This window comes from Vanacampus margaritifer, chromosome 11 (assembly GCF_051991255.1).
Source record: "Vanacampus margaritifer isolate UIUO_Vmar chromosome 11, RoL_Vmar_1.0, whole genome shotgun sequence".
Taxonomy (NCBI): Eukaryota; Metazoa; Chordata; class Actinopteri; order Syngnathiformes; family Syngnathidae; genus Vanacampus; species Vanacampus margaritifer.
In genome coordinates, this window is record NC_135442.1 from 11,275,871 (window position 1) to 11,303,679 (window position 27,809).

A 27,809-nucleotide genomic window follows, 5' to 3' on the forward strand; every position below is an offset into this window, starting at 1 on the left:
ACGGAAAGAGCTCAGAATGTGAAAAAAATGCAAATTTTGACACAAATGACCCACAGCCACCGCACTACTAAAGTTTCGCCAACTTCATCAAGTTAACGCTGCTAGCTAACGCAAATTTGCGCGCCCAATATAATTAAATGCAGCTCTGCTTACCTTTATGAAGCCAACACTTGTTGATGTTATCATATACCCGCTCCTCCATACACACTTTAAGCAAGTGTCCAGAAAAATTTGATTAAATATAATCACCGATGTCAAAGTCAATGCGCTTCCGCTAACACAAAAAAAATAGCTCTTTGGCTCTGGCACTTCGGTCAGCCTAGCTATCAAGTCATTGGCGAGAGGCTCGGGGTGGGGTGATTGTGCTCACAGACACGTTTTCAGGATTTATTTTGTTGTTTTATTTCACATTTGATAGGACAGGCAGTTCAGAGATTAAAGTATTTGACTATTTGAAATTAGACGAAGAGAAAATTGCCATTAAATTTATACTATTCTAAAGGGTAAGTCAACCCCCACATTTTTTTGACAATAATATGTTCTATGCAGCCCCGCTGGTCTAAATATGGTATTCTGGTTAATATTATGTTGGTGGAATATGAGTTAAGCAGCAAAATCCAGTCTTTTTTTTAATATCCATCTCATGGAGCAGCCATTTTGCCACTTGCTGTCGAATGAAGATGACATCAATGTTGCTCAGATCTCAGGTAACAACCAATCACAGTTCAGCTTCATATAACAGGTGAGCTGTGATTGGTCGGTGCCTGAGCAACATTGTCGTCATCTTCAGTTGACAGTAAGTTGCAAAATGGCCGCCCCCTGAGATGGATAAGAAGACTGGATTTTGCTTCATAACTCTTATTACACAAATGTAATATTTATTAGAATGTCATGTTTAGACTAGTGAGGTCACATATATACTGTATTATTATTGTCAAGAAATGTTTAAGGTTGACTTTCACTTTAAGAAAAAAAAATGCTATTGGGATATAAAGATATTCCTTTAAAATGGTCTGTAATTTTTTTGGGGGAGGGGGAATTTATGCATCAAAAGTACTAGCAGTTCTTAGTATTGTATCGGTGACTACTCAAGAGTTCCATACTTGTACCGGTATCGGTCTGAAAGAAAATTTGGTCTCAAACATTACTAATTTGTACACAAGCAATTAAAAGTAACATTTCCATGTGTACTTTCAAATGTTGCCTGTAAGGTAAATAAAGGCAACAATTTCACCTTGGAGTGGATTATTTTTATTTTCATTATTTCCATTGGGATATGCTGATTGGCCGACCAGCGTCCCCGAATGGATTGGGTTTGATCTTGGTTAGATGGCTTTGACTTTGAGCTTGCGTTAATTGCTGTGATTGCATGCATAAATTAAAAATCAACAGTTGTTACCCTTGCCTGGGCGTTATTTGTCTTTGTAATGTGACAAAACACTCATCAAAGCTGTTGATAAACAGGCCTCTGTTTGCTTTTGTGCGAGGGTCCCGCGGGAATGTCGGTGCTTTTAAACAATCAACGCCGGCAGTCAAATAGGCAGCCTCGCTCGGCCATTTTATCCTTCATCCCCACCGTTCCAGTGTAAAGGTCTGGCCGACACAGACTCTCTGCGGGCTGAACTTGTTGTTCATTGCACTTTTCAGGCGCAATCATTTCACAAGAGGCACCGGCAGCCAAATATTAGGAGAATAAAAGTCATGCAGTGATTGTAATTAATAAACTACAGGGGAACCATAATAAAACACTAGTCGCAATAAAGCCAGTTTGCTGCTTGCGCAAGAGAAATTACAAATGGCAATTAAGCAAATATATGGCATCAATAAAGAACAGGGCGTAAATGAACAACTAACACAAACATCTGAGCAACAATGGATTATGACGGTGACAAAAACAATTCAAATGCTTTAGCCGAACAAATGAGGGCTTGGCATTTCCTCGCCAAATGTACCAGTGGAACATTATTTCTTTGCCTTTTAAAACCTCCATCCTGCTGTGGAAGCCTTTATCAAGGCTTACGATACAAGTGAGATGCTGTGAGTGCAAGCTTGTACGCTCCAATCCCGAGGCTACTAATCAGGATGAATTTGTGTGCTTCTATGGAGGTGTTTTAAGACTGAGTGAACACTCGTCTACAAATTGGGCTATTTTGTTTATACATTTACTGTATACCAAACACAAAATAACACAACAAATAACTCACTGAGAAAAAGTAAAGATGCTAAAAACACATTCTGAAAAGATGCTTCAAGATGCTTAATGCCACTCCCAGTTGAAGTTTACAAAGAGAAATACACTTTGTGTAGTTAAAACAATCACATAACTTTGCCTTAAAGTTCATTAGCGTAATGCTAACACGTAATGGCAAACACCAGAGATGGGCTAGTGAATAACATCTATCATATAGAGAGACAATACTCACAGGTGTATAACCTTTATCCTCTGTAAAAATGAATAATACAGTGCTGCCGCCATGATGGATTATCCACATTTTCTTATGGAAATCACTGAACGCTAGCTCATTGCGCCTGTAACCGATTGTTATATCACAAAATCATGGGTCCCATTGCTCAAACAGGTTAAAATGGGCAAATATACTTAGTAAATAGTTGCGATATATCTTTGACAACACACTAATTGCAGATTTTGCGTAGTTCCGCCGGTCTGCTCCAGTAAAGTTGTGCTGACACATGCGCAGCGGAAGCTAACAATAAGCCCAATGTTAGCCAAAAGCTAATGGCTGGGGGCTAACCCTGATCTGTGCTAGCCTTAAGAGTACTGAGGTGTATCATATTGAAACGGAATACCACTGAATAGACTTGAATCATTTCACTTTAAAATAATCCATCTTTGAAATGGCAGCTATCGATGTATTGAATCTTTTATTGGAGAGATGCACACCCCTACAATCTAAACATTTTACTTTGCGTTTCCATAGCAGAAAATGATCATATAGTAGTGACTTCTCCTGAAGAATCCATTTTTTTTTTCCCAACAGGTGTCCTTCTAAATATACCGTTCATAACCTATACGTTAAATTAAACAATCTAAGCACTGCAGCTTTAAAGTGTTAAATTGTGTTATATTGGTTTATTAATTTTAGAATCACTCTTCTTAAGTTATGGCAATGTTAAAATTATACACATGGTTACATAGGTTTTATGATCAGTTTTGACTACACAAGGAACTATTCAAAATCTAATTCATTACAATGGAAAAATGTGTAAATTGAACAAACTGGAGGTCGGCCAGTCACAGAACAGATTGTGTACAATTCTGGAGTTTCAATTGTATTCATATTGAACTGTTGTGGATCCATTTGTCCCAAAGGTAAACCTCGGAGACAAACCATCTGGTGCATTGATGCAAAAATCACAAGGCAGAACGCTTTTCAGGTCCTTGTGGCCGTTAACAACACATTTCCAGCATGCAAGCAGCACTCGCCCACCTACAGGGATGGTTATGCTGGTGCTCGGTCAGCCAAAGCTGGACCAAAACAAAAAAAAGAATACCTGCTGTCACTTGAACTGCTGTATGTGTAACACAAGCAGCACAAACGAGGGAGTGTATTGAAAGATGTCTAGTTAGTTCATTTCCCCTAAATTTCCAACACTGAATGATGAAGTGCAGATTTTTTTTTTGTTACATTTGGGTTAGTCTAATCAGACTGGTCTCTCTGTACTTAGAGTGACAGCAGTGAGAGAGAAAATAGACCATTTCTCTTAAAGGGACAAATCCGATGGTACTTTTGTAATGTGAACACTCCTTTGAATCGTCTCAATGGTATCTTAAACAAGCATGCAGAGGTTTACATTGTTTGAGCAGGAGGGGTGCTTCAGGTCTGACTGCACCAGGTTAATTCCAAATGTTTGCACTCCCTGCTGTTGACCGCCATGCCCCCTCAAGGCTTTGTTGGTGGATGAAGTAAAAATAGGATTTTTAAACCCCTCTTTCGCCACTCTGCTTTTTGACTTTTTCTATTTAGGAACATCCCCTTGTCATAGAATTTATGGGTCCGGTAGCACCCAATAATGCTACTTTCTCTTTGGGCCAGGGATGGATTGTGTGTAAGCGATGAGATTGGTTCCAGTGTTCCCCGTAGACCGCAGCCTTTGGTGTTTGGTGATAAATGCCTACTGTGTGGTAATACAGTATGATTAACGAACACAGCACAGAGCGGTATATCCTTCTCACCTCCACCACCACCACCACCCTGAGGCCCCCCCCTCTTTTCGCCTCCTCACCGCACCTGAATCAATCATCTGCGTGGACCCATGCTCTTGAGTGAGAACAGATGGTCAATGTTCAGTGCTCTCCGTTAGCATTGGAGGGAAGTGGAAATGACCGCATGCCTTTAAATAAGGTGGGGCACTTGACATCAGTCGATTATGGAGGATGTTAACGATCAGTTAATCTATCTACTCATCCATTGTCTATTGCACTGGTCCTCATTAGGGTCGCAGGCTAACTGGACGTCTGGCAGGTTATTTTTTTTTAAATATATAGCGCTTTTCCACCTTACAAGACCCTTAAAGCGCTTTACATTCAACTACTCATTCGCCTACTGATGACGTAGCATCAGGAGCCACTGGGGGTTCAGTATCTTGCTTAAGGATACTTTGACAGTCACAATGGCATAGGATCAAACCCACAACCTCTGGTATGTGAGATGACTACTCTACGGAGCCACGCCACCCCCATTTAAAGCAATTTGACGTTTTATAGTGTTTCGTAGTTTCGTCATAAATATTTGCTGTAAAAGTATCTCATACTTAACACAATACTTAACACATCAAAGAGAAATGTAACATCACATGCATGCTATTCATTAGCTTTTAGTTACAGACTCCCAAAGTTGAACAGCTCCCAAGAAACTTCAAGGACATTTTGTTTTAAATCCTACTTGTGGGGCATTCTACTTTGGATGTTCGCCTGTATTTTACTGACAACCAATCTGAATGGAGTCATGACAGTCATTGCCTCTGTAATAATCAAACCGTGCCAAATATGAACAAGCACGTTCAATAAGAGGAAAGAAAATAACTGTTATCATAATGTAGAGGTGATGAGGCAGGTTGAATTTAAAAGTGAGCATCAGACATGATCAGACTTGATAATAAGAGCCATAATTTTTCCAAAAGGCAGCGGTGACTTGACAAACACAAGGGAAACCATATCATCGATGGTGCGATTGCGGCAGCGGCATAAGCAGTCCAATCAATCCTCCGGTATTTTTGTGTGCGAGTCGATAGATCCAGGTTAGGCCCATTAGTCATGTTGGCACCCCACATCGCCTTCTCCAAGCACTCTAACTACCTTTTTGCTATACACTGCCCTTTATAGGCACGTCAAAATGTGAATCAATTCTAATTCATGTCACTTGCTGTTAATATGGATGGCTACATTCTCCATCTTGAAATATTTAACAAAGGCATAATCTGCTTCTTGATGACACCTGCAAGGAGGGAAAGGCCATTTGCTGCCGGCATCCGAAAGCAAGAACTCTGCATTGTTCCCCTCCGTTCAACTTATTAGGATTCACGGACATGCCCGGCATTACAAGGGAGGTGAATGCTTCCAGTGTGAGGACAATTTCCTCCCACCAGCCTCCCAGAGAGAGAGAGTAAACAGGCTGGCGGTTGAGGCTCGAAAACGGCGTGATGAATGAAGCGAAGGCGACTATCTATTTGAGCATGATGAGAGCTCAACTGATCCCTGGATTTGTGAGTGGGATTTAAAGCTCTACCTCGCAGGCGGTGATGTGGCACCTGAGGAGGGCCGCGTCACGCACGGCGGCACTCTTATGATGTGCTGAATGGCAACACATGCAAGGAGTGTCTGAAAAGCTCCAGGTCTGATGTCACAAAAGATATATTTGAAATCTAAACAAAAAACTAAAACTTTTCTCTTTCGGAGTAGTTCTCCTGAAGTCTAACACACTTTCCCAGACTTCCTGGAAAGATTCTTGCTAACCCTCTACAGCCTTATAGTCACAGGCATCTTGATGTCGTCCACATATTCAAAAAGGGTCCCATTGAGTTTGGGAAAGAGGAAAACATAAAACAAAATCACAAAGGGAGGTTGCTCCAGCATTGGAGATGTTCTTCTTGGCCAGGAAGTATCAGAGCCTCAGAGAATTGTGAGCTTGGGCATTGTCTTGCTACAACTCCTGTTCTCATGCACTGGGTTTGAAACATATGCGTGACACCATTCTTGGAATTTTTCTGACACACCTCGTATAAAGTAGAGGACACACATACTGATCTTCAATATGTGGGAGAAACCACACTGCGAAAAGTTCGTTCCATGCCAAATCACCCCCCAAAAAATCTGAAAATTGTGATTTTAATGAAAGTTGGTGTACGTGTTGATAATGGTGGGACAACACAAAATCTAAAATTTTAGGTCAGTTGGAACAGGGGTTTGGGAGCTACGGCCCACCAAATTTCCAGATTGACAAAAGGGGCGTGGCCACTTTCCTTTGAAACATTATATCTGAGGAACTACTAGGTCAATCTTCACAAAACACGTATTGTTGGAAATCTACATATTTTAATAATCTTTCATCTTTTTCCTTTAGTTAACCTTGGGATTGACCTTGTGAATCACATGACCTTAACAAATTGTTTGGCTACAGGTGTATTCAAGGATCCTTTGTTACTGCGTCTTCCGGGTGGATCATCTTAACGATTGGTTCTCGATCCCGTCAATCAATCTGCCGTAACAACGTCGTGCGTGCTCGTTCCTAGCTGCGCATGCGCAGTGTTTGTAGCATGTAGCTGCTGAACTCGTTGTAGCTCTACCGATCTCACCGCATACTTTGAAAATGGCTGAAAGTCACAAGAGGACATCCGTCAATGAAGTGAGGCCGACTGCAGTGACTGATGAATATGAGCTTGCACGTTCGCGACAGTTGATATATCAAATGTCGGGATTTAATTGAAAAAAAAAAATCTAGTAAAGTTTTTTCCACCTCAAAAATTCTAGTTAAATTCCTTGTAAAAAAAAATACTTAGAATTTCTGAGTGCATCAACCTTTACTAGGCTTTTTCAAATAAATATCACTCCCCATTTTTAGAGTGTAGGCCAGAGGTGGGCAATCTCGGTCCTCGAGGGCCGGAGTCCTGCAGGTTTTGTAGGTTTCTCACTTCCAACACAAGCTGATTCCAATCAACAGGATCGTTATCAGGCTTATGCAGAGCTTGTTGATGAGCTGATCATATATCAGCTGTGTTAGAGAAGGGCAACACGCAAAACCTGCAGGACTGCGGCCCTCGATGCCCACCTCTGGTGTAGGCGTATCCCCCAGACGAGCAGGAGAGCTGGTAGGATGGTCTTCCGCATGCGCATTTAAAAAAAAGTTTGTTTTAAAAAAAACGTTTGGCTTCTACTTTTTCAGAAGATCCTTGAATACACCTTTAATTTTAGTTGTCAATTTCTATATCAACTAAAACAAAATGTCAAAAGGCTACTAATATATATACCAATCTTCTAAATGATTTGGAATCTCTGTGTTCCACACCAGCACTCTGTGACATCATTTCTTGTTGGAACATGTTCCTGTTTTTTTCTTTCCTTACTTGTTATACCACACTGTGACATGGGACCCAATTTACACTATTCAATAGAGGTGGGAATGCAAGAAAATGCATCCACAGAGACGAATAGTGCTCCAGTGGGAAACGACACGTTTTTTCCGTCAGCAAAACATACAACATGATCAAGACTCATAACAATATGCTCATTAACAACAAGAAAATGACTCACCAATCAGTGAAAATGCAATCACTTTCTATGTGATTCATATCATAATGAAAAGAAATGTATCCCTGCCATCCTCTGCAACTAACTGAGGACCAGTGAGTCTGTCTCAATCAAAGTAAGCCGGGACAGGCTCCAGCTCACCCAGGACCCTAATGAGGACAAGTGGTAAAGGAAATAGATGGATAGATAAGTCCATCTATGCTCGAAATTTAAGGGTAAAGCGGCTATGACACATTCTTCGAATCTCTGATGCATAATGTGGCGAAAGCACACTTGAACTCACCTTCATCCAATCATAAGGCGTTTACATAGGCCGAAAGATTGCCGGCCAGCACAGCCTACAACATCAAGCGACTTTATCCTGTCAAAAGATACTGTCGCCGCACACCCCATGTGGGAGATTAGATGGTGATGAAGGTGACTCTACCTGGGCTTTAAAGTGAGCTCGCTGCTCAGTCGACCGCTGAATCCAAATGGCGGGATGGCGTGAGCCGCAGCTCGCCTTTCCGCACTTTCTGTCACCAGCCCGCCCCAAATAAGGACAGATGACCTTTCTCCAGGTTGTTACAATAAATCAAATCCAGAGTCACTTATTCTTGCCTTTTTCATGCCTCACAGGTATAACTTGTGAACTATTACCTCCCAGCTCTGCTGCCATTTTCCCCGTCTCTGTTGAATATGTCAAGAAAGGAAGTCGACTACAGCATTAAATTGAGTCTTGTGATTAAAAAGACGGCAATCACAGGAGAGCACAAATATCTGGGCAGGGCAGCCAGGTAGTAATAACAAACTTGCTGATGAAGCCACTCCAGCTCAGCAATATTAGAGAATTTACTGTATAAATCTAATTTTGCGTGATAGCATTTTATGGACTATTTCAAGCACCAAACGAGAATGTTCTTTTGCCAATTAGAGGCAAAACAGAGCCAAAGTTAATTGTCCCCCTGTTAATAAGAGCATTTAAGCCACTCAGCCACCAAACAGGACTCTTGGGGACATTAACCACCGAATCTTTGAATCACTGCACTAGCTGACTCATTCCCATCTACTGATGACTATATTTAACTAGATCAGTGCGAGCACTGTGGCATCTTCTGCTTTTAGCTCCGTTTCTGGCTGATGTCTGATCAAAGGATACCATCTGAGGGAGCTTGCAGTTCATGTTAGATGAAACCATAATAATACTAAGTCAAACATCCAAGTAAAAATAAAGTAGCAGCAAAAGTTGTGAAGTGTGATTTCACACATGTATGGTCTTAGCGAGTCCTTTTCTGAGTAGTGGTTGTATCGAGTCATTCGGGCCATGCCCTCTTGTGCCCAGCCAATCACATTCTGCCAGCCCTTTAGGTTTTTCTCCCCTGCATCTGTCACTCTGTCTCTGTCATTAGCCTCAGCAGGTGTTGTTAGCTTGCCCTACCCTTCCCGTGTCAGCCAATTATCTCATTGCCTGTCCTTGACATGGACCAGCTGCCTCTAGTCTGCATGAATAAACTAATTGTATTTCGTTGACTTCCATTTTTGATGGATCCTTGTCAGTGTTCTTGTTATTTGAAGCTATTACAGTCCCAGTTTAGAGGATGCGTCCTTCAGATGTTGCATTTGAAGGCCGATGACGTCATATCACAGAGTGAGGCTGTTCCCATTTGTAGGGACTTTCACATGCAGAGCACAATTGTGGCCTTCTACTCCTGTGTGTGTGTTTGTGTGTTTTCTTTCTAGAGGCATCACTTCTGAGTTTTGAGGCCTTCTATATGCCAAGGCAGCGGTTCTCAACCCTGGTCCTCGAGTACACCTATCCAACCTGTCTTCCATGTCTCCCACAATAAACACATGTGTTTCAAACGATCAGCTAATCAGCAAGCTCTACATGAAGCCTGATAATGATTTTTAGCTGTGTTGATTGGGGAGACATGGAAAACAAGCTGGATAGGGCTACTCGAGGACCGGGGCTGAGAAACAGTGTCCGAAGGTATGGACAATAATAAGTTCTGAATATCTCCAGAAGACCTGACCCTCCCATTTAACAAGAGCTGACAAGGCTTTTCCAGGTGCCTTCGAATGTGTCCCCCATAAAGGGATACATGTGTTGCCTGAACTAAATCAGCTGTGTTATCTCCCAGAGATGCATCTTAATGGTTTATACAGCATATTCATACCACAGTGTAATCTAAATGTCAGGAAAAGAAAGTTCATGCTTAGTGAAAAAAATGTCATTTACATGGAACTGCATACAAAGCTGAAGTGAAACAGAAAATTGTGACTGGATCCAGCCACTCGACCAAATGCCATCCTTTAATCACGCTGTAAGAGCTGATTCAGACATCTGGAGATTCATATTTGCCTGACCAGCAAGTATTTTTGACAGCAGCCTCACAGAACCTACAAGCCTGATTTGGCAAGCTGCTCGGCTTTCATTACATAGAGTGGCTTTTAAAGAAAGAGTCCTAAGCTCCAGCCACACTAACGTCCCAAGACAAATGGACACTGAGGCGCAACCATAACAACTTATATACACCTGTGATGCTAATGTTGCAGTGGCACAGAGCAGCAAAGCTATTCAACAAAAGCGGACTCAACAAAAATGTGTGAAGATGACTCAGGGCTCCCTGGTGCTTGAAGTATCAAACAGAAGAACTGGGACACTAATTCCCATTTTCAATTCAAGTGGAAAGAAAAGAAACAAAATAAACGCTTCCGGACAATCTACTTTAAAGTAGGTTGCAAATGGACTGTTATTATACTGTACAGTGTTCACTGTATTGTGTCAAGTACTGTCTACAGTCCTGGCAGCAGTACAAATCAAAGTTTAGACTAAAAATGAGACTTAAGCGTACTTTACGATGCCTGCGCATGTTTTATGAGACAGGCATATATCAAATTTAAAACAAACAATAAACTGACTTCCAATCGAAATAATAATAATAATAATAATAATAATAATAATAATAATTCTCTTTTGTGATTAATTTGGTCTCGATCACGTCCTAAAAATATTCACAGGTACATTGGCTAACTTGTCTTTTTGATCCATGTTACTGACAGGGTGAGCTTTCTCGCACAGACCAAGAAGTCCCATAGGAACGAACCGAATCAATGAAGTTGCAGCCACGTAAACAGAACATTGAACTGAAACACACTATAGAGCTCTGTAAAGGTGAGAGTGGCTGCAGGCTCCTGTGATTATTAACTCTGGATTCAATTTCTTCGGTCACTCCTCACTTAGGAAACAAGAACCGGATTTTAGATAATTGCCCGAGCCTCTATGGAACAATCATGCTGCTCAACCCCCCTAACCTTATAATGGCAGATTAATAACCTCCCCAAATGATGAGAAAGTATGATGATGGCGGCCGGCTGTTTTTAAGCACCACTCTACTAAATTGATAGACAGCTCCTCTATTGCTGTTTAAAATCGTTCAAAATTTCTTTCAGGGAAGCCTTCTTATTTTGGTTGCTATGGAAATACTGAAGCAGATGAAGGAGCAATTTGATCAAGTAGGTGAAAGGATGTGATGTGTCATTATAAAGTCAAGGAATAAATGACGACCACCCTTATTTCTCCACTTTTGTGTTAATTTTGCACAAACAAATGTACATTTGCTTGGGGCAATACAATGGTGACAACAAAAATAGCTCATAAGAATTTAAGTTCTGTTATCTAGCCAGTTTCCATGGCTTTCTTAATCGTATCCAAAATCACTTAAGTCAATCACTAATGGGGTATACTTGAAATTCCTGCCCAACTGTTATACGTAACATGATCAATTAGCCAGTGGTGGCTTTGCGCATGCGCTATTCATGTACAATCTGGATGCAAAGGGGTGAAACTGCAGTCTCAAAGTCTAGAAACATCCCACAAAATGGTGGGATTCGAATCACAGAGTGACAAGTGGATATTAAGTGCGCTGTAGCTCTTTATTCTTTGTGTAAGTTGACCCAAGAATCAAATGTCACAATTATGTTTATTAACTTTGACCTCTCAAATAAACATGCATATAGTTCTCCTAAGCCACAATTTTCTTTCCTTAATTTCTATGCAAAACCATGAAAACAAAGTCAAATAATACAGCTTTTTTTTTTTTAAGTTTTGGGAAAGTTATGCATAACTACTTCCCATTGAAACACTCTTAAAGGCCACTGCCATGTCAAGGCAGTGGAAAAAGTACTTGACATACAGTATAGCTGTTGCCTTCTCAATATAGGTAGCACTTAATTAACAACGAGACTGTATTACTGCTCAGAGCTGCCAGCAATGAAGACTTGAATTAATGACGCACACACAAGAAAGCAATCTCCGGTCTGCGAAGACACTTGCACATATAATAAACCCCAAATCCCATCATTGTGATGAGCGTATCACGGAAGTACTAGATGATCATTTTCCACTTTCTTCTTTCAGCTTTGTCTGAATAAGGACTACTGTATCATATTTAGTAATTCTGAATCAATAAATCAAAAACATATATATTGTCTGATAAATTATTAATATAGACAATTATAACATTTTACAGTAGATGCCTGCTATTTCCAAATTTCTGCAAATATTTTCTGACAGGTTGTCGAGTGTCCCAGGACGGATTGTGTTCAACCATAGAATTTCCGTTGAACTGTGCTAAATGCACTAAAACTGATTGAATAATAATGCTTGCTCCATTCAATACTGTGACGGGAGGAAGGAGGCCAACAGTGATGAACGGCACGAGTTACGTCTGGCGAACAGACATGCATGATTTAACAATCTGAGTCGTAAGTTGAAACTACTACACAGTAAATGGATCTCCACTCCGCATCAATTATTATGAATAAAATATTAGGAGAGATGTTATTTAGCAAAGGATTAGGGCACATCACTGCTGAGGCATGTAAGTAATAACAGTAACCTTGGAGGCATTAAAGTGATGGATACTTTCAGGAGCAGTGCAAAGTAGTACAGCAAGGAGGAACTTAAATATAATGGGGAATTACAGAAACTGTGGAAGACAATTACTATTAGTATTGCACTGTTGTCATGTGTTGCATTGAGGCTGTGGCTCTGTTCTTGAGTTAAGCATTCATTATGTATAAGCAATGAGAAAGTTCCTAATGACCATTTTATATCTGTTTTTCAAAGACTCGTCAGCATAAATTACAATGAAAATGCTGCTGAAAAAGAAAAGGAGCGTATATAAATTTTATCCAGGAATACGGCGAGTATACGGTCCAATGCAGATTTAACCCTGATGTGGGATACTCATTAAAACGAAGGACAAGAAAATGAACATTGTACATTAAGCAAGAAATGCTCATGTGTGGTGTCTCGTTTGGTGTCCAATTTACCAAATATACCACACAGACTCAAAGCTTATACAGTATTTGAGCATGGGGAGCGGCATAGTAATGCAACATGACAGTTGTAGTGTTCGACTTCTATTATTTGCATCTATGTACAGTACACGATCAGGATTTTTGGGGCCGATCACGATCAGCAAGTTTAAAAAAAAACGATAACTGATCACAAAAAGGACCAATATGTCTGTTTAAATATCTTGTTTATTTACTGTAAATATATATAAAAAAAAGGCTTTACAAGTTAAACGTTTTAGGAGTCAATTGGCTAGTTTGAACAAAAAACACAATACTCAATCTCTAATTCATTCAAAAGATGGAGAACTATATTTAGCCAAACAACTTGTATATTTACACTACAGTTTAACCCCTGCCGTAGCGCAAATCCACATATTATTGACACCCATTGAAATGTATCGGGGAAACTAAAATAAACTAAAAAAAATTATGTTTAAAAAAATGCCAATAAACAATAAATATAACATGTAATCTATTCTTATTCTTATTCTTATTATTATGTTTACAACATCTCTTTCTGACATTAAAAAATGCATGAACATCACCAGTCATTCAGATGGCCTGAAGTTTTGCTAAAGCTAATGTTAAATACTAATGCTATCTTAGTACAACAGCTGTAAACAACTTACTTAAATCATGCTTCACGTTCTGTTCCTGCTGCCGAAGCTGGCCGTGTTTGTCCACTTTTTATCTGCACAGGACGCTGTGCAAAGCCACTTGGCTCCCGCAGCGATTCCCCCCTATCTACGCAAACTGTAGGGACCTTCCAAGTAATCGTGTCGTGAGAATAGCTCAACTCGACGTTCATTATGACCGTAGTTTAATAATAATAATGCATCCGATTTATATAGCGCTCTTCTATCTAATCAGATACTCAAAGACACTTCACAGGAGTTGCATTATTCATACTCTCACACTGTGGTGGCGGTAAGCTACTTAAGTAGCCAAAGCTGCTGTGGGGGAGGCTGACGGAAGCGTGGCTGCCAGTGTGCGCCTACGGCCCCTCCGACCACCACCAAACATTCGCACCTTCCATACACCAGTGTGAGTAGCACTGGAGGTAATGTGTGTGAAGTGCCTTGCCCAAGGACACAACACATGACTTGGGGAGAGCAGGAATCGAACAGCCGACCTTCTGGTTACTGAACGACCGTCGCTACACCCTGAGCCACGGCCGCCACGTTTATCTCGTATCCTTAAAAGTTGAGCGCATCTGTATTTCGGTGCAACAGGGCTGCCTGCTAGTTGCCTCTCTGATTGGCTGAACGTGCATGGTCACAAGTTAATAAAATGATTTTCGGCGGGGGGGGCGCTATTACTTCCGCCTCAACAAGGCTAAAAATAGATCAGCTTTCAGGCTCACATATACACAATAGCAGCACAAAACGACTCTAGTGTGAACAAGGTTGTAATGTCTTATTTCGCAGATCAATGACATCATTGATTGACCGCACAATTCATGACATTACAGTCGATCACCGGAATAATAAAAGGCCATTCCGATCACAATCCAGCCGATCAGATAATACAAACTCCAAAATTCCCTGACTCTTCCACTTTCCCGCAGATGGACAGCAAACTCCAGATGAGCTACGCCGCAGGAGATATACACTAATCATTTGTGACACACCTGACCTTTCCAGGCTGGGCGGCCATCTTGGCTGTGCCTGGGCTGAAAAGGCCAATAGGCCAATACAGTGTGGTGAAGGTACAACCACTCTCATGAGCCTTTTTGCATCGACCCCCAACCTCTAACACGCTTCCATCTCAGGAGGCGTTGAGGTGAGCGCCTGCGCTGTGACTCTCAGTCAACCTGAGAGGCAAAAAAATGGCGTACAGTCTGAATGGGGCTATTGCAGATGGGGTTAAGATTTAAAACAATAGGACTGGAATCTTTAGTCTTGACTCTGCATAGACACCCATGGACCATTTAAAGCCTTTAACTGACTTAACATGCATGCTATTTTGGAATATGGTAAGGAACTGCAGTATCATATTGCCTATTTAGTCTCACTTTATTTTAATGATAATTATTTACTTGGAAAAAAAATATTACAAAGAAATTATACATTTGCACAAACCTCACTCAATAAACACTTGACCCTCAAATAACGGGCTTGTATTTTCTGCAGTTGGGTAAATAAAAACTCCACTAAGTGAAAAAATACTGTAATTGAAGAATCTTTAATTAAGGCATTACAGCAGAATATGCTGATGTACCAAGGTAATATGTGCATAAAGTTATTAGTCATGCCATAATGTGTCCCGGATGAGGACGAGGAGGCAGAATGGCCTCAGAATGGACGCCGCGGGATTTAAGTACACGGGGCTGGGAGGACTGTGAGCGCAGAGTGGATGCTGCAGCTGTGAAATGAAGAGCTGTCGCATCCACTGAGCACTTTTCTGAGTGGAGGAAACACACTTGGCGCAGCAGAAATAAATCATGCGCGCCTGTTTTTTTTTTTTTTTATACATCAGCGTGCGATTGTAGCTTTCAAAACAAGAGATGGGAAGTTCTCGCTGCCTTGAAAAGATTTCCGGCGGTGCTTTTTTTCCGCCTCTAATCTGATATGCGCACATGTAGCTACATTTTGAGGAGATAACTCGGACTGATGCAGCTTTAATGTGTCGTTTTATGACTAGCCTAATGTGTAGTGCTTTTTAAAGACTTGCAGATTCACTGAATAAAGCATACGGGCAGTTCTGCTGAGAGAAAAACTTACTGTTACAAACTTTTTGAGCTCATGAATCTTTATAGAAGCACCACAGCTGATTTTGGCAGTGCATGTTTCTTCTAGACCACTACACAGTCAAAATTGGCAACCCAGCCTTTTTCCATCCGTTCATCATGGTTAATACCATTAAAGACAAGGACTATTGATTCTGGATGATGTAATCATCAAGTAAAAATATTTTGCATCCCAGTGAGCTAGTGGTTAGCATGTCTACATCACAGTTCTGCAGAGGTTCTGGGTTTGAATCCCGGGTTGGGCCTTCCTGTGTGGAGTTTGCGTGTTCTCACCGTGCTTATTTGGGTTTCCTATTCAAAAATCCCTGAATTAAAATTTTAAACTGAACATAATGGTACAGTGACTTAATAAAAAATAATAATAATAAAGTTTGGTGCATCTGCTGTACTGCTGTCACAGTTCAGCTGGATTTAACTTTAAAGTACAAAATATTTGCATCTACGCTTTTAAAAATGTTTTATTTTTTGTTTGTTTACAAAATTATATTGCATTCACATCTACAGTATTTAGGTAAAATTCTCATTTAACTTTTATATGCAATACATTTAATTGTGTTGCTAAATAATAAGTTTTTTTTAACTTAACTATATTTAGGAGCAATGTTCAAATTTTGCAATGCTACAGTGGCTATTTTTGTTTTTAGGAACAAAACCTCTGCCTTGTTTTTGGTGAACACTTGGGCCTAATATGCAACTGTATTTCACTCTCGGTCATCATGATGGCATTTGGAGAGACAAGTATTTTTTGAAGTGCAGTACTTAGTGTAAAACGTTTGCGAATTACTGATTCAGAGTCTTCAATTGACCAAGCATGCATACATAGAGCAAAAAGTGGAAGAAATTATAATTTTTTTTCTTCTAAAAAATGAATTATCTCTAGTCATCATAGTTATGTGGAGAGACATTGTGTTATTGTACTTGTAAATAGTTTGTTTGTTTCTTTGAATATCTAGAGAGGCTACAGTATTTATTAGTAGTAGTGACGCAAAAATCAAAAGTCAGTTTTAGTATATGCCATGGGCCACTGAAAACTGTATGGCGGGCTGCAAATGGCCCCCGGATCGTAGATTGAAGAGCCGCGCCTTAGGTAGTGCCACTCTATGGCATTTATCAATCAACTGATCCATGAATTTCATGTTATATTATTGCAATATATGAATTATACTCTAATACTAGTTTGAAAACGACTCATTACGGTAGAGGTAAGTAAATGTAAAAAACACAGCATATAATGGCCCATTTAATACACGTTATTGAGGAATGACGTGCTTACTTTTATTGTAATTCACTCAACAGCCCCCCACCCCACACAAATGAGAAAAAGGCTTTAAAATATTATTGTGTAATGCATCAATATAAATAAATAAACAAACATCTTACCTCTAATAAATTCCTGGTAAGCTGCAGTTGAATAAAGTAACTCCCAGGCAATACAGTAAGTACATTTTAAAAAAACAAAAACAGTTTGACACATTTCAAACCAGGCCAAGGAAGATGTGTGCGTTACATGGACATCCCCCCCCTACCCCCCCATCATAGTTCAGTGAGTCTAAGTGTGTTTGTAGTGGAGAGCCTCTCAAAACAATTGTGCGAGTAGAACGGTGATCTATTGGCCATTAAAGTAAACACAGGGAGTGCTTTAACACATCTTGGCAAATAACATCATTGCAAGGATCCCGTATACAGTTGGTTAATGGGCCAGACTGCAGCAGCAATGGAATAACATTATCGGCACTGCTATACGTAGACAGAGCCTCATTGTGTGGGACTGATGAGCACACGCGGACCAGAACCTTTTGTCTATTTATAGTTTGCATGCTGAGTGTGAAAGGATGCTTTTTCTCTCAGGTTGCAGGTATTTATACCCAAAAAAAGTCCCTCATTGGAAGGTGATTGGTTGCAATTAAAGTTTTCAATATAGGGAGGTACTGTATTAAACACATTGATTGTTAGTGGGAAGATGTGGGCCAGGACATTCATAAAAAAAATTAAAATGTGTATTTTTTTTAAATCTTTTGTCCAACCATTTTCTTGTGATTATGATAAACGCCAAACATTTAAAGCACTTGTGATTTTACCAAACATAATATGGAAAAGTTTTGTTTCTAATGCTGAGCTTTTAAAGTCTTTTTAGGAGATGTGTGCGTGCTCTTTTTCTTTTTTTCTTATTTTTTAGCTTTACCTTTTATTCCTCTGGACCTCCTTCTTATCCATGATGACAGGCACGCAGTTGGTCAGCTCGGTCCAGTCGGCGTGCAGCCCGCAGCTCCATCCCGTCGAGAAGCGTGAGAAGAGCCACGACTCGTCCTTGCCCGGCCGGTGGCAGGTGCACTTCTTCTGGCCGGCCTTGCAGTCGCACGGCTGCTCCAGGCGGATATTCCTCACCAGGTGCCGGCCGAACGTGGTGCCGCCGGTCTTCTGGATGTGCAGGAACACGATCACGTCGTCCCCTTTCATGTTGAACTCCACGCGTCGGTCCAAGTCTCGCTGCGTGAAGTTGAACTGGGACGGCACCTTGCCGGGGCTGTCGTCCTCCAAGTCCTGGTCCCCGAAATCGTCCCCGTCCTGGTACCCGGCGGAGAGCAGGCTCACTCCCCGCGGCGCGTCTCCGTTTTTCAGCGGACACGAATGGCTGCCGGCGGGACAGATGTACTGGTAACCTATCGTGACAAAAAGCACAGCCAGGATAGGAACCAGGATGAGCTTGCTGGACTTATCATCCATGATAGGCTTCGTCTTCATTCCATCACTGAGAGGGGGAATAAAGAGTTGGGGACTCGACGCGCCGTGAGAGGTGCCTAATATTTCGGGTGCCACATGTTGCCAATCGGACGTCGATCACCTCTGTAAAACCGCGCGCCGTGCGTCAGCTCCAAACTTAAGCTGCATGGCAGGTTCAAAGTTCTAAAAAGCCATGCTTTCCATGCTTTGTCCCGCTGATTCCGGTCCGACTCCGAATACGCGCGTGCGCTCTCTCTCTAGAGAGAGGATGTCGCAAGACCGGGACTGTTGCTTTGCCGCGCCCCCCGCCACCGCCACCCTCCACCCTCCACCACCGGCAGCATCCCTCAGCCTCCCCCGGCTGCTGAGGCTCTCTGACTGGCTGCACGGGAGGCCACTAATCGCCCGCGTGTGTGTCTGCGTGTGAGTGTGTGTGTTTGCGCGCGCACGACCTGCAAGTCCCATTCCCACCGTCCCATTATCTCGTTTAGCAGGGTGCGTCGAGGCATTATGACATCATGTACATTCAAGAACACACTCTCATTCTAAAATGGACTAAATGTGATCTAAAAAGTCATAAAAAGTGGACTCTATCTATCTATCTATCTATCTATCTATCTATCTATCTATCTATCTATCTATCTATCTATCTATCTATCTATCCATCCATCCATCCATCCATCCTAATGAGTCAGGCTACAGGCCACATGCTTCTTGCGCTTGCAAGATTTCAAAATGACTCGCTGGGCAAAGCCTTTAACCATCATTCAGATGGAAATGTGAAGCGTCATTACTTGCGGTCATTATTACATCTGCACCCTCAAATGAGATCCGGTACAAGAGCTGTGTTAATTCATTCTGCCTTAACAAATGGTTGGTTTTCACTGTTGCTGATTGCGGTCTGTTTTGGCTGCCTTAGCTACATGAGGGTGGTAATATGTCCAAAAAAACACATAAATTAACTAATCGTTAGCTCCCCACAGTGCCAATTAAAGCTGAGCATAATGCTCATGCAGTAACAGACACTTTTGATATAGCTGCTGTGTTCCCATTACAGACGCCAGTGGCTCTTGCCTCAAAGGGAAGTGTGCACTGTGGCCAGCTGCTTGATTCTACTGTGGAATCAGAGACCAGAGTCGGCAGGAAAAAATTTAAACATTTTTTGTTTGTTTTTCAAAGAAAGACGGCATGACCGACAAGGTGTCAGTTATTTGTAGTGTGTTCATCGCTGTGGCTAATGTCACTGTAGCTTGAAGTTTGACTTAATGGCCCAAATTCTTCTAAGGTAACTCAGTCATCAGATATCGTCAGACCTATTTGGGAAAATTGACTTTTTAATGTTTGTGTAGAAACTGTAAGGTCTCTGGTGCACCTCCCACCCATCATGTGTGAAATCAAACAACCATATGCAGGACATTTTGTTGCCCACAAATTCACTTATTTGCATTCCCCCCCCCCCAACCCCCCCCCCCGTGTAACCATTCCTCGGCTTTTCGGCTGAAAAAATCCTGGTCGTCTATTTTTGCATGCTCTCTGTAATGCCATAAAACACCACAAGATGGCACAAATTCACCAAAGACCTCACTTGAGAAAAGTGGGAATAATTGGTGTCAATGAAGTATTGTTGAAGTGATGCATCTAAATTCAGAGACTAAGGTATTTGTATTCGGTGGAGGAGCAAAGTTTAGCCTGAATTGTTAGCTAAATCAAATCATCTTAACCTAGCTATTTGTTTTTAAAGGTAAGGTTGTAAGATGAGTTTCAAATGATATTACAGTTTTGGGGGAATCATGGTTATTTAAAAATATTAATACAAGGGAGAAGGGAAACATTTAATATAAACATTTTGGTTTGATTTCAATTACATTTTGGGGAATTTGCAGCAGTACTCTGGACTAATGCCCCGTTAGATGTGGGAATTTTCTGTCTTTTTTCTGCCTATTTGCAAAAATGTGTGCGTTTGATGATGTCGTAGAGCACCACAACGCAACACAGTGGATTTATTTCAGATGCTTGGTAAATAAATGCTGTCGCTTGACTTGCTACATTTCATGATGAAAGGCAATCTCTATGGGCACTTGATTTGTGACTGTGTGTGTGAGAGAGATTTCAGATTTTAGATAAACAGCATTTGTTTCATCATTGCTTAGTAGTTATTGATGGAGCGTTTTTGTCTGTGTCTGTCTTTTATGTTTGGCCTGGGAATTGATGTATTCATTTATTTATATTCAAAATAGATTGTTACTAAATAGCAAATTAGATCATCACAATTGTATCTACTGTAGTAACAACATAAACACATATCACAAAGCCATGGATGAAACCTACCTAAGGATTATGCAGCGTTTTGGTGGGAAAATGTTTGAGTTGCACTTCAAGGCCCCTTAGTTGTCCGTTGCTGTGCCTGTCTGAATTGGCCCACTAACGGGTTGAAACGACACCTACTTTATTCTTTATTGGCAGTATTGGGTTTGATATAACAACTTGTAATTTAATAATAACACAAATCACTCCAAATGATATTTCATTATGTCCCATTAAATATTATTAAACGGGACACAAACCGGCAAGCTCCATCTGGACAGCTCTACCGGTTGCTAGCATACGTCGTCCATGGTTGCTAATAGATGCCCAAAATAAACACCGAAAGTCATTGTATTCGTACATAGCGGTCAGGATCAATAACAGGGTGAGGGACGTGGATACACAGCCATGAGTCGGATAATGGATATAACGTCCAAGTTTATCGACACGTGTTTTTAGATAGCAAGTTCAGTAACTCTTGATATCATATTGACGTCATTTCAAGTGGTTAAAGATGAAACTTTGCTAACACGAACGTAAATGAGTTGTCTGGTTCGTGCTAGGAGTCTATTTAGGCTGTTTCGCTCGCAAAGCAGTTGTGATTTTTTTCGGCACTTTCGCTAAAATGACCGAATGGGTTTGAGATGCAACTGAGCTGAAACTAACTTCAGTAACTACGTGGCACAGACCGATTGACCGACTGACACACGTGGAAGGGGTGCTGGACTGGACGGCTTGACTTGTCCAGGCTCATACAACTTTATACTAAAACGATCATGAAGATGAGGAATATTATTATAGTGCCCCTGCTGCTGATCATCACGCTACACACGGCATCTGCATCCAAAGGTGTCATTGCAAGTCTGAAAGCAAAGTGGCACGCGACTCCTTTCCTTTTGGAGACAAGGTATATGCACTATATAGTCATGCACTGTCGTTATCTTCCAGAATATACTGATATAATGATGGTTAAAAGACGAGAGGCACATTTTTTTCAGTAAATGATGGTCAAATTCCAATTCGGCTTGAGAGGTTCCACTGTATTTTATTGATCAACCCTTTGCTCTATAGTCCTTAGGTTCACTCTGATATGTTGCTCCAAGACAATGCGATATTGCATGTATTCAATCTTTTTCCCCCTCCTGTACAGTGAGTTTATTGGAGAGGATGGCAATGAGAAATTCTGGCAATTTGTTGATACTGTGAAAGAGGTCACTGTGTACAAGCAAGGAGGTATGTGATCAAGTGTCAATCATTTATCTCCATTTACATGATTTTTCACTTCTAATTGATCACATTCTCATCCATCCCAGAGTCTGTCCGCTCATACTACAACCTTATCATTAAGAAGGCCAACCAGTTCCTCACGGATCTTCAAGTGCACTTGCTGAAATTTGCTCTCTCGCTGCGCTTCTACTCACCAGCTGTTCACGCCTTCCAGCAGGTACGGTGTGATCAAAAATTATAATTGCGTGAAATCTAAAACATTTTGATGATGTCGCTCTGTCAGCCTGGTAATTTGACTTTATGCAGTGGGAGCCAAATAAATTACTGCAGAATTATTCATGCCATAGATAAGTATACCCACACCATTTGTATGACAGGTATGGTGCACTACATAGTTTATGAGCTTTTTTTTTTTTTTTTTTAATGCAGCCCTGAATTCATGACCTAGGCCCTCTGCCTTATTTACTTACAATTGCTTTGGCACCGCTGAGTCATTATTTTCAAAAACACAGGGTGAAATATTTGACTTGAAATTGGACTGTTCAGCGATTATTATCTTGAATGATGCTGCAATATTACTTTCAGTGCTTGCAGGCTTTTTGGTGCACCACACATCATGTAAAACATTAGATAAACCATCCCCTGGTCTATAATAACATTTCATACATAGGTATGCTTGTTGTAGAAATTCATTCTGCCTGTAGTATAAAATATTTTTATACACCATACACACAGGTAAGCTTTTAAGAACTGACTAGTCAATTAAAATTGATTTGTTTAAAATTCATCTTCCTGTGTGTGCAGTTTGCAACTTTGCATGTCCTCACTGTGTGTTTTTTTTCTACATTCCAAAAAACATGCATGTTAGGTTGATTTAACACTAAATTGTCCATAGGTGGGAATTAAACTCAGCTTGGATAGGCTTCACGGTTCTGTTGAGGACAAGTGGAAAATTGGGATGATTGTTGATTAATGCAGTTGAATAGAAATATGAAGCAACCAGCTGAGGCCCTGGTGATTCAGTCTCAACTTTGTGGTACATGGAAGTTCAACCACAATTTGGTCATGACGCTGGTCCGATTTTGTTCATGTACGTCACGTCACGCATCTCATTAGCATTAACTGTCACACAGATGTGAAATGAGATCAACCGTTAATGTCATATAAACCAGATTCTCTTTTTTTGCTAGAGACAAGTACAGTGTAACCTCGGTTTTCGTCAGACTAAAACTGAATAGTGTACTGTAGTACAAGAACCAAAGCAATATTTGCCATAGGAAATAATGTAAATCTAATTAATCCATTTCAGACACCCAAATATATTTACAAATACATATTTTATAAAGAATAACTTGAGTTTTACATACAGAAAACAGTGTAAAATAAATATAGACTACTAATGAAGTAGATAAATGAACATTTAACCTCACTTTTGTCTTTCTTTAGTGAAGTTGATGTATGAAAGACAAGGATGTGGGAGATAGGCGCCTTTTTCATTGTTTGCTAAGACTTGTTTCTTGGATTCCATCATGTTTCACGCCTTCTTCATCAAATGGCTAGCCCTCAGAATTGTCTGCCGCATTGTGTAAAGAAGTCAGACAGACAGCAAGTATATTCCACAATGCAAACTTTTATTAAAAACTCAAGGCAATCACAACTTTGTCGGTCTGCTCGGCAACACTCGACCACGTTGGGCAGCATTGGTGAAACACATCCGTTTAAAACTCAGGCCTTTAAAATCAAAGCAGAACGATATAATAACACAGTTTCACCACACTTTCTTTGGCCCCTTGGTGGCTTCTTTATTGTTTGCATTTTGTAACTGTCTTTTAAGTGTAACTGATAAATAAGCCACAGAGTTGCCGTAGAAAAATGTGGTGAAATTATTATACTGCATGCTTTTATTTTGAAGCCCTGACTTTTGACAGGATGTGTTATGCCGATGTTGTCTGAGTGAAAGTTTGCATTGTGGAATATGCCTTGCTTACTCTTTTTAGTTAATTTACTAAATTCTTGGGATGAATGCGTGGGATAATATTCACTCAATAAGGAACAAAGACAAAATGAGCCACGAGCATGTGGGATGGTGCGTTAATTCCGGATGAATGATTTTTCCAATAGTCAACCAAGGAATTTTAGTTAAATGCCCATCCTAATATAAAACACAAATTTGTATATATATGTAAGATGTTGATACTGCTACAATCCAAATGCAATCCAAAATGACAATAGAAACAATGTTAGTGTTGTATTTATGTTCATGTCTGGTGTCAAATTGTAGCTGTTACTCCACAGATAGCCAGTGATGAGCCACCACCTGAGGCTTGTCCAGCTTTTGTCTCCATTCACGGCCAACATAGCTGCAGTACAAAAAACATCAAGAAGCTTCTGAAGGCAGCTGCAGGCAGGTAAATGCAAGTGACACCGCCAACCCCTTGTGGATCTACACAGCGGACCAGGGCACAAAAGTTTCCCAAGTTAATTTGATATTGGAAATCTTTGACACTCCCTCCGAGTGCATGTTTGCCCTTGGAAGAGTGAAATGTAATTTTCTGTGGTGCTTTTTCAAACGCTTGCAGGCCCCATCCGTATTTGTACAAGAACGATCACATATATCCCGGAGCTAATAAAACAGACGTCCCAGTCGTGATCCTCTATGCTGAGATCGGAACCAAGAAGTTCACCAGCTTTCATACCGTGCTAACAGAGAAGGCTGATGCGGGCGCTCTCACATATGTACTGCGTCATTTTGTGGCGGTAAGTTGCCCGAACATGGAGTATATGAGAGTCCAAAAGATCTTCACTTATTAATGTTATTCGCTGCTTGTGAACATTGGATAAAAATGTCCAAAAATAAATAAGCATTAGGCCCTCTTCTTGCTCCTTGTTTCTCTTTGTTATGACCAGCACATACCAACCTTTGACGGAACCATTTTAGGGGAAAAAAACACGTTTTCTTTCTGTTATACAAGGTTAATAACATGACTGTGAACTCACTCGTACTCATTCTCAGCTGTTTACATTGATTTAGCCATTTGTTGTGACCCGTATCAGCCTTGAGCCGTACCCACGGAAAAAGAAAATAACAAAAAAAGGAACATTTCTTTCAGCCAATGCTGAATAAAAGGCAAGGGTTGAGGTGTACAGTGGGTCTTTTAATGGCGCAAGGCTGTGAATCTGCCACTTGTGTCAAGGTAACTGTCCTGTATGTATATATTTTTCGTGTTCCCGGTGGAGAAATACTTTTTGAGCGCTGCCTGACTGAAAGATTACAGAAAATTAATACTTTAGATGTATCCGAGAGGTCACAAACAAATTCAGATGTGGTCAACAGTTTTTTAAGGCAAGGTTTGAAAGTGTTGTGACTTACTCAGAAAGTCTGTTCAGTCAAGTGTGATGGTTTGCTTGATTGGATTGGAGCATTGTTAACCTGCTCCAAAGTGTAGAGTTTGCACTTTGGCTCTGCTGCCATCTCCTAGGAGCTGTCAAATAGTTAGAATTTCCTCCGTCACACCTCCAAGAAAATTAGATATACTTCATATTTAATTCACTTAACTTAATAACTTACACTTTGTTTTATTAATGTAATTAACTTCATCTACCACTGATGCATCTAGTTGCTACTAGGTATTATTTTTATTAGCTGTTATCTCTTTACTGGTCCAACAGACAAATGAGTAGAGAAGTCAGCATAATATTTATTTTGTATGTCGGGCACATAAGCAATAGCTAGGTCATTATCATCACCTATAATCATTTCATCAGATTGCAAAGCAACAGAAGATGCTTTTATCTGGCTACGGCGTGGAGTTGGCAATCAAAAGCACCGAGTACAAGGCAGTGGACGATACCCAAGTCAAAGGTTGGTCTGCAATTATCAAATATTTTTTGTTTCAGCTTTTTTTTTGTCATTTACAACAAGACACATTGTTTTTCTTGCTAGATTCAAAGACAATCATAAAGCCAGAGGAAGATGATAATGATGAAGTTCAAGGATTCTTTTTTGGAACATTGAGGTAAGGAGCGACATTCGTTTATGTACACCATACCATCCTTTTTATTGGTTACACGGACACTAGATGAAACCAATACAATCAACCACTACACCAAAGAAGCATTTTGATATTGATCTTGATATTTCTTGTTTTTTTTAGTCATTTGACAAATACTGCATTTCGTCTTGTACTCAAACAGCAGCACTTTCTCTTTAACCCCACCAGGAAGTGCAGGTGTACAAATGCAATGCCTGCTCTAGTCTGCACGCTGTATATTTTCTTATTTGGAAGAATCAAAAATGGCGTGGATACAAATAATGACTCACTACCTGTGCCACTTAAGCTTAAAAAATGTTTATGCAACTATTGTATGGGATCTCATACACTGTGCTAATTGTAATGTTGCCAACATTGCAATATTTTAATGTTTCTTTTTTTCTTTTTCTTTTTTAGGAAATCTCATCCTGAACTCCAGGAGCAACTTGGTGAACTTCGCAAGCATCTACTGGAGAGTACCAATGACATGGCCCCTCTCAAAGTGTGGGAGATGCAAGGTAGCAACATAGTAGTGGCCATTCATTAATTTCTATATGAATGTTGTTCATAGTTACAGTTTTTACTGATGTCTCCTTAAAAAAGAAATCTATTAGCTGCACTGTATAACTGTGATTTAATTATTTGATCCCCGTAGACTTAAGCTTCCAAGCGGCTGCCAGAGTCCTGTCCGTGCCAAAGTTTGACGCCTTGAAGCTCATGCGAGACCTCAGTCAAAATTTTCCAAGCAAGGCAAGGTTAGAAAATATATCGCTGAGTTCACAACACACAATTTTTATGTACAGAACCTTAATCATTTTACATGTTTTTATATATATGTATATACAGTATCTATTCCTAGCATCGCAAGATGTTTAAATACAGTGAAACACCCCCGAACGTGGAACTATTTGAAATCCAACCAATATTTTTTATAGAAAAAAATATCAAAAAAAATTGACTCATTTTGCTGTCTTGCTTGGAGAAAAACAGTGTTTAATGTATCTTTCTACTGATTTTGATGGTTAAGACTCGTACCGCAAAATGACCTGAAGAGTAAATAAACGTTTATATGTTAGCATAAATTGTAGCATGGCATGCACTAAAAATTCAAACAACTTGATTGACAAGATTGTGTTCAACTTTGAAAGTTCCCTCATTATTAGGTCAACATATTTGCTGTCTAGGGTGACCCCTGTAATTTCCACAATAAAATGGCTGCTCATATTTGCTCTTCTAGTTAAAAAAAAAAACCAGCAAAAGTGATGAGTTATAGTTGTTTGTTTTCAGGGAATTTGTGTACAGATTTACCCTCTGGAGGGCACGCAGGTTTTCCAGAGATTAAAACTGTCATTTTACTGCCGGCCGCGGGTGTGATAAAGGCTGATGGTGAGTGTATGTTTTACTGTACTGCTTTACTGTTCCCACAGATCACTGACAAGAGTGGCTGTAAAGAGCGAGATGAGAAAAGAAATTGAGGAGAACCAAAAGGTGCGGTATCGTAAGCTGTGTCCAAACATGACATTGCAGAAAAAAGACTTTGGTTTGATAGTGCTTCACAAGTTTGATGATGAGTCTCTGATCTGTATCTGAAATAACTACCGCGACATCAACATTTTTTTTCAGACTTTTGTCCTTGATTCCATTCAGTCTTTTATGTAGCTTTACTCTC

General features: G+C 40.4%; 2 protein-coding genes across 5 annotated transcripts in view; one reads left to right on the top strand and one right to left on the bottom strand.

Annotated features, from left to right (window-relative positions):
- hs6st3b (heparan sulfate 6-O-sulfotransferase 3b) overlaps positions 1 to 18,865 on the bottom strand; it is a 67,439-nt gene extending 48,574 nt beyond the window's left edge. Inside the window, exon 1 of the mRNA XM_077580035.1 lies at positions 18,040 to 18,865. Coding sequence (XP_077436161.1) covers positions 18,040 to 18,599 — 560 coding nt within the window. The 5' untranslated portion in view covers positions 18,600 to 18,865. The remainder of the gene's footprint in view (positions 1 to 18,039) is intronic.
- A 2,190-nt stretch (positions 18,866 to 21,055) lies between these two features.
- Positions 21,056 to 27,809, top strand: part of uggt2 (UDP-glucose glycoprotein glucosyltransferase 2) — a 40,153-nt gene continuing 33,399 nt past the window's right edge. The window contains exons 1-10 of one of the 4 annotated variants that reach the window (XM_077580032.1): positions 21,056 to 21,789; positions 22,033 to 22,115; positions 22,196 to 22,326; positions 24,405 to 24,517; positions 24,689 to 24,866; positions 25,875 to 25,971; positions 26,053 to 26,125; positions 26,558 to 26,658; positions 26,796 to 26,895; positions 27,568 to 27,628. In XM_077580032.1, coding sequence (XP_077436158.1) covers positions 21,659 to 21,789; positions 22,033 to 22,115; positions 22,196 to 22,326; positions 24,405 to 24,517; positions 24,689 to 24,866; positions 25,875 to 25,971; positions 26,053 to 26,125; positions 26,558 to 26,658; positions 26,796 to 26,895; positions 27,568 to 27,628 — 1,068 coding nt within the window. In that variant the 5' untranslated portion in view covers positions 21,056 to 21,658. The remainder of the gene's footprint in view (positions 21,790 to 22,032; positions 22,116 to 22,195; positions 22,327 to 24,404; positions 24,518 to 24,688; positions 24,867 to 25,874; positions 25,972 to 26,052; positions 26,126 to 26,557; positions 26,659 to 26,795; positions 26,896 to 27,567; positions 27,629 to 27,809) is intronic. The other 3 variants (XM_077580031.1, XM_077580033.1, XM_077580030.1) reach the window with 3 other exon arrangements.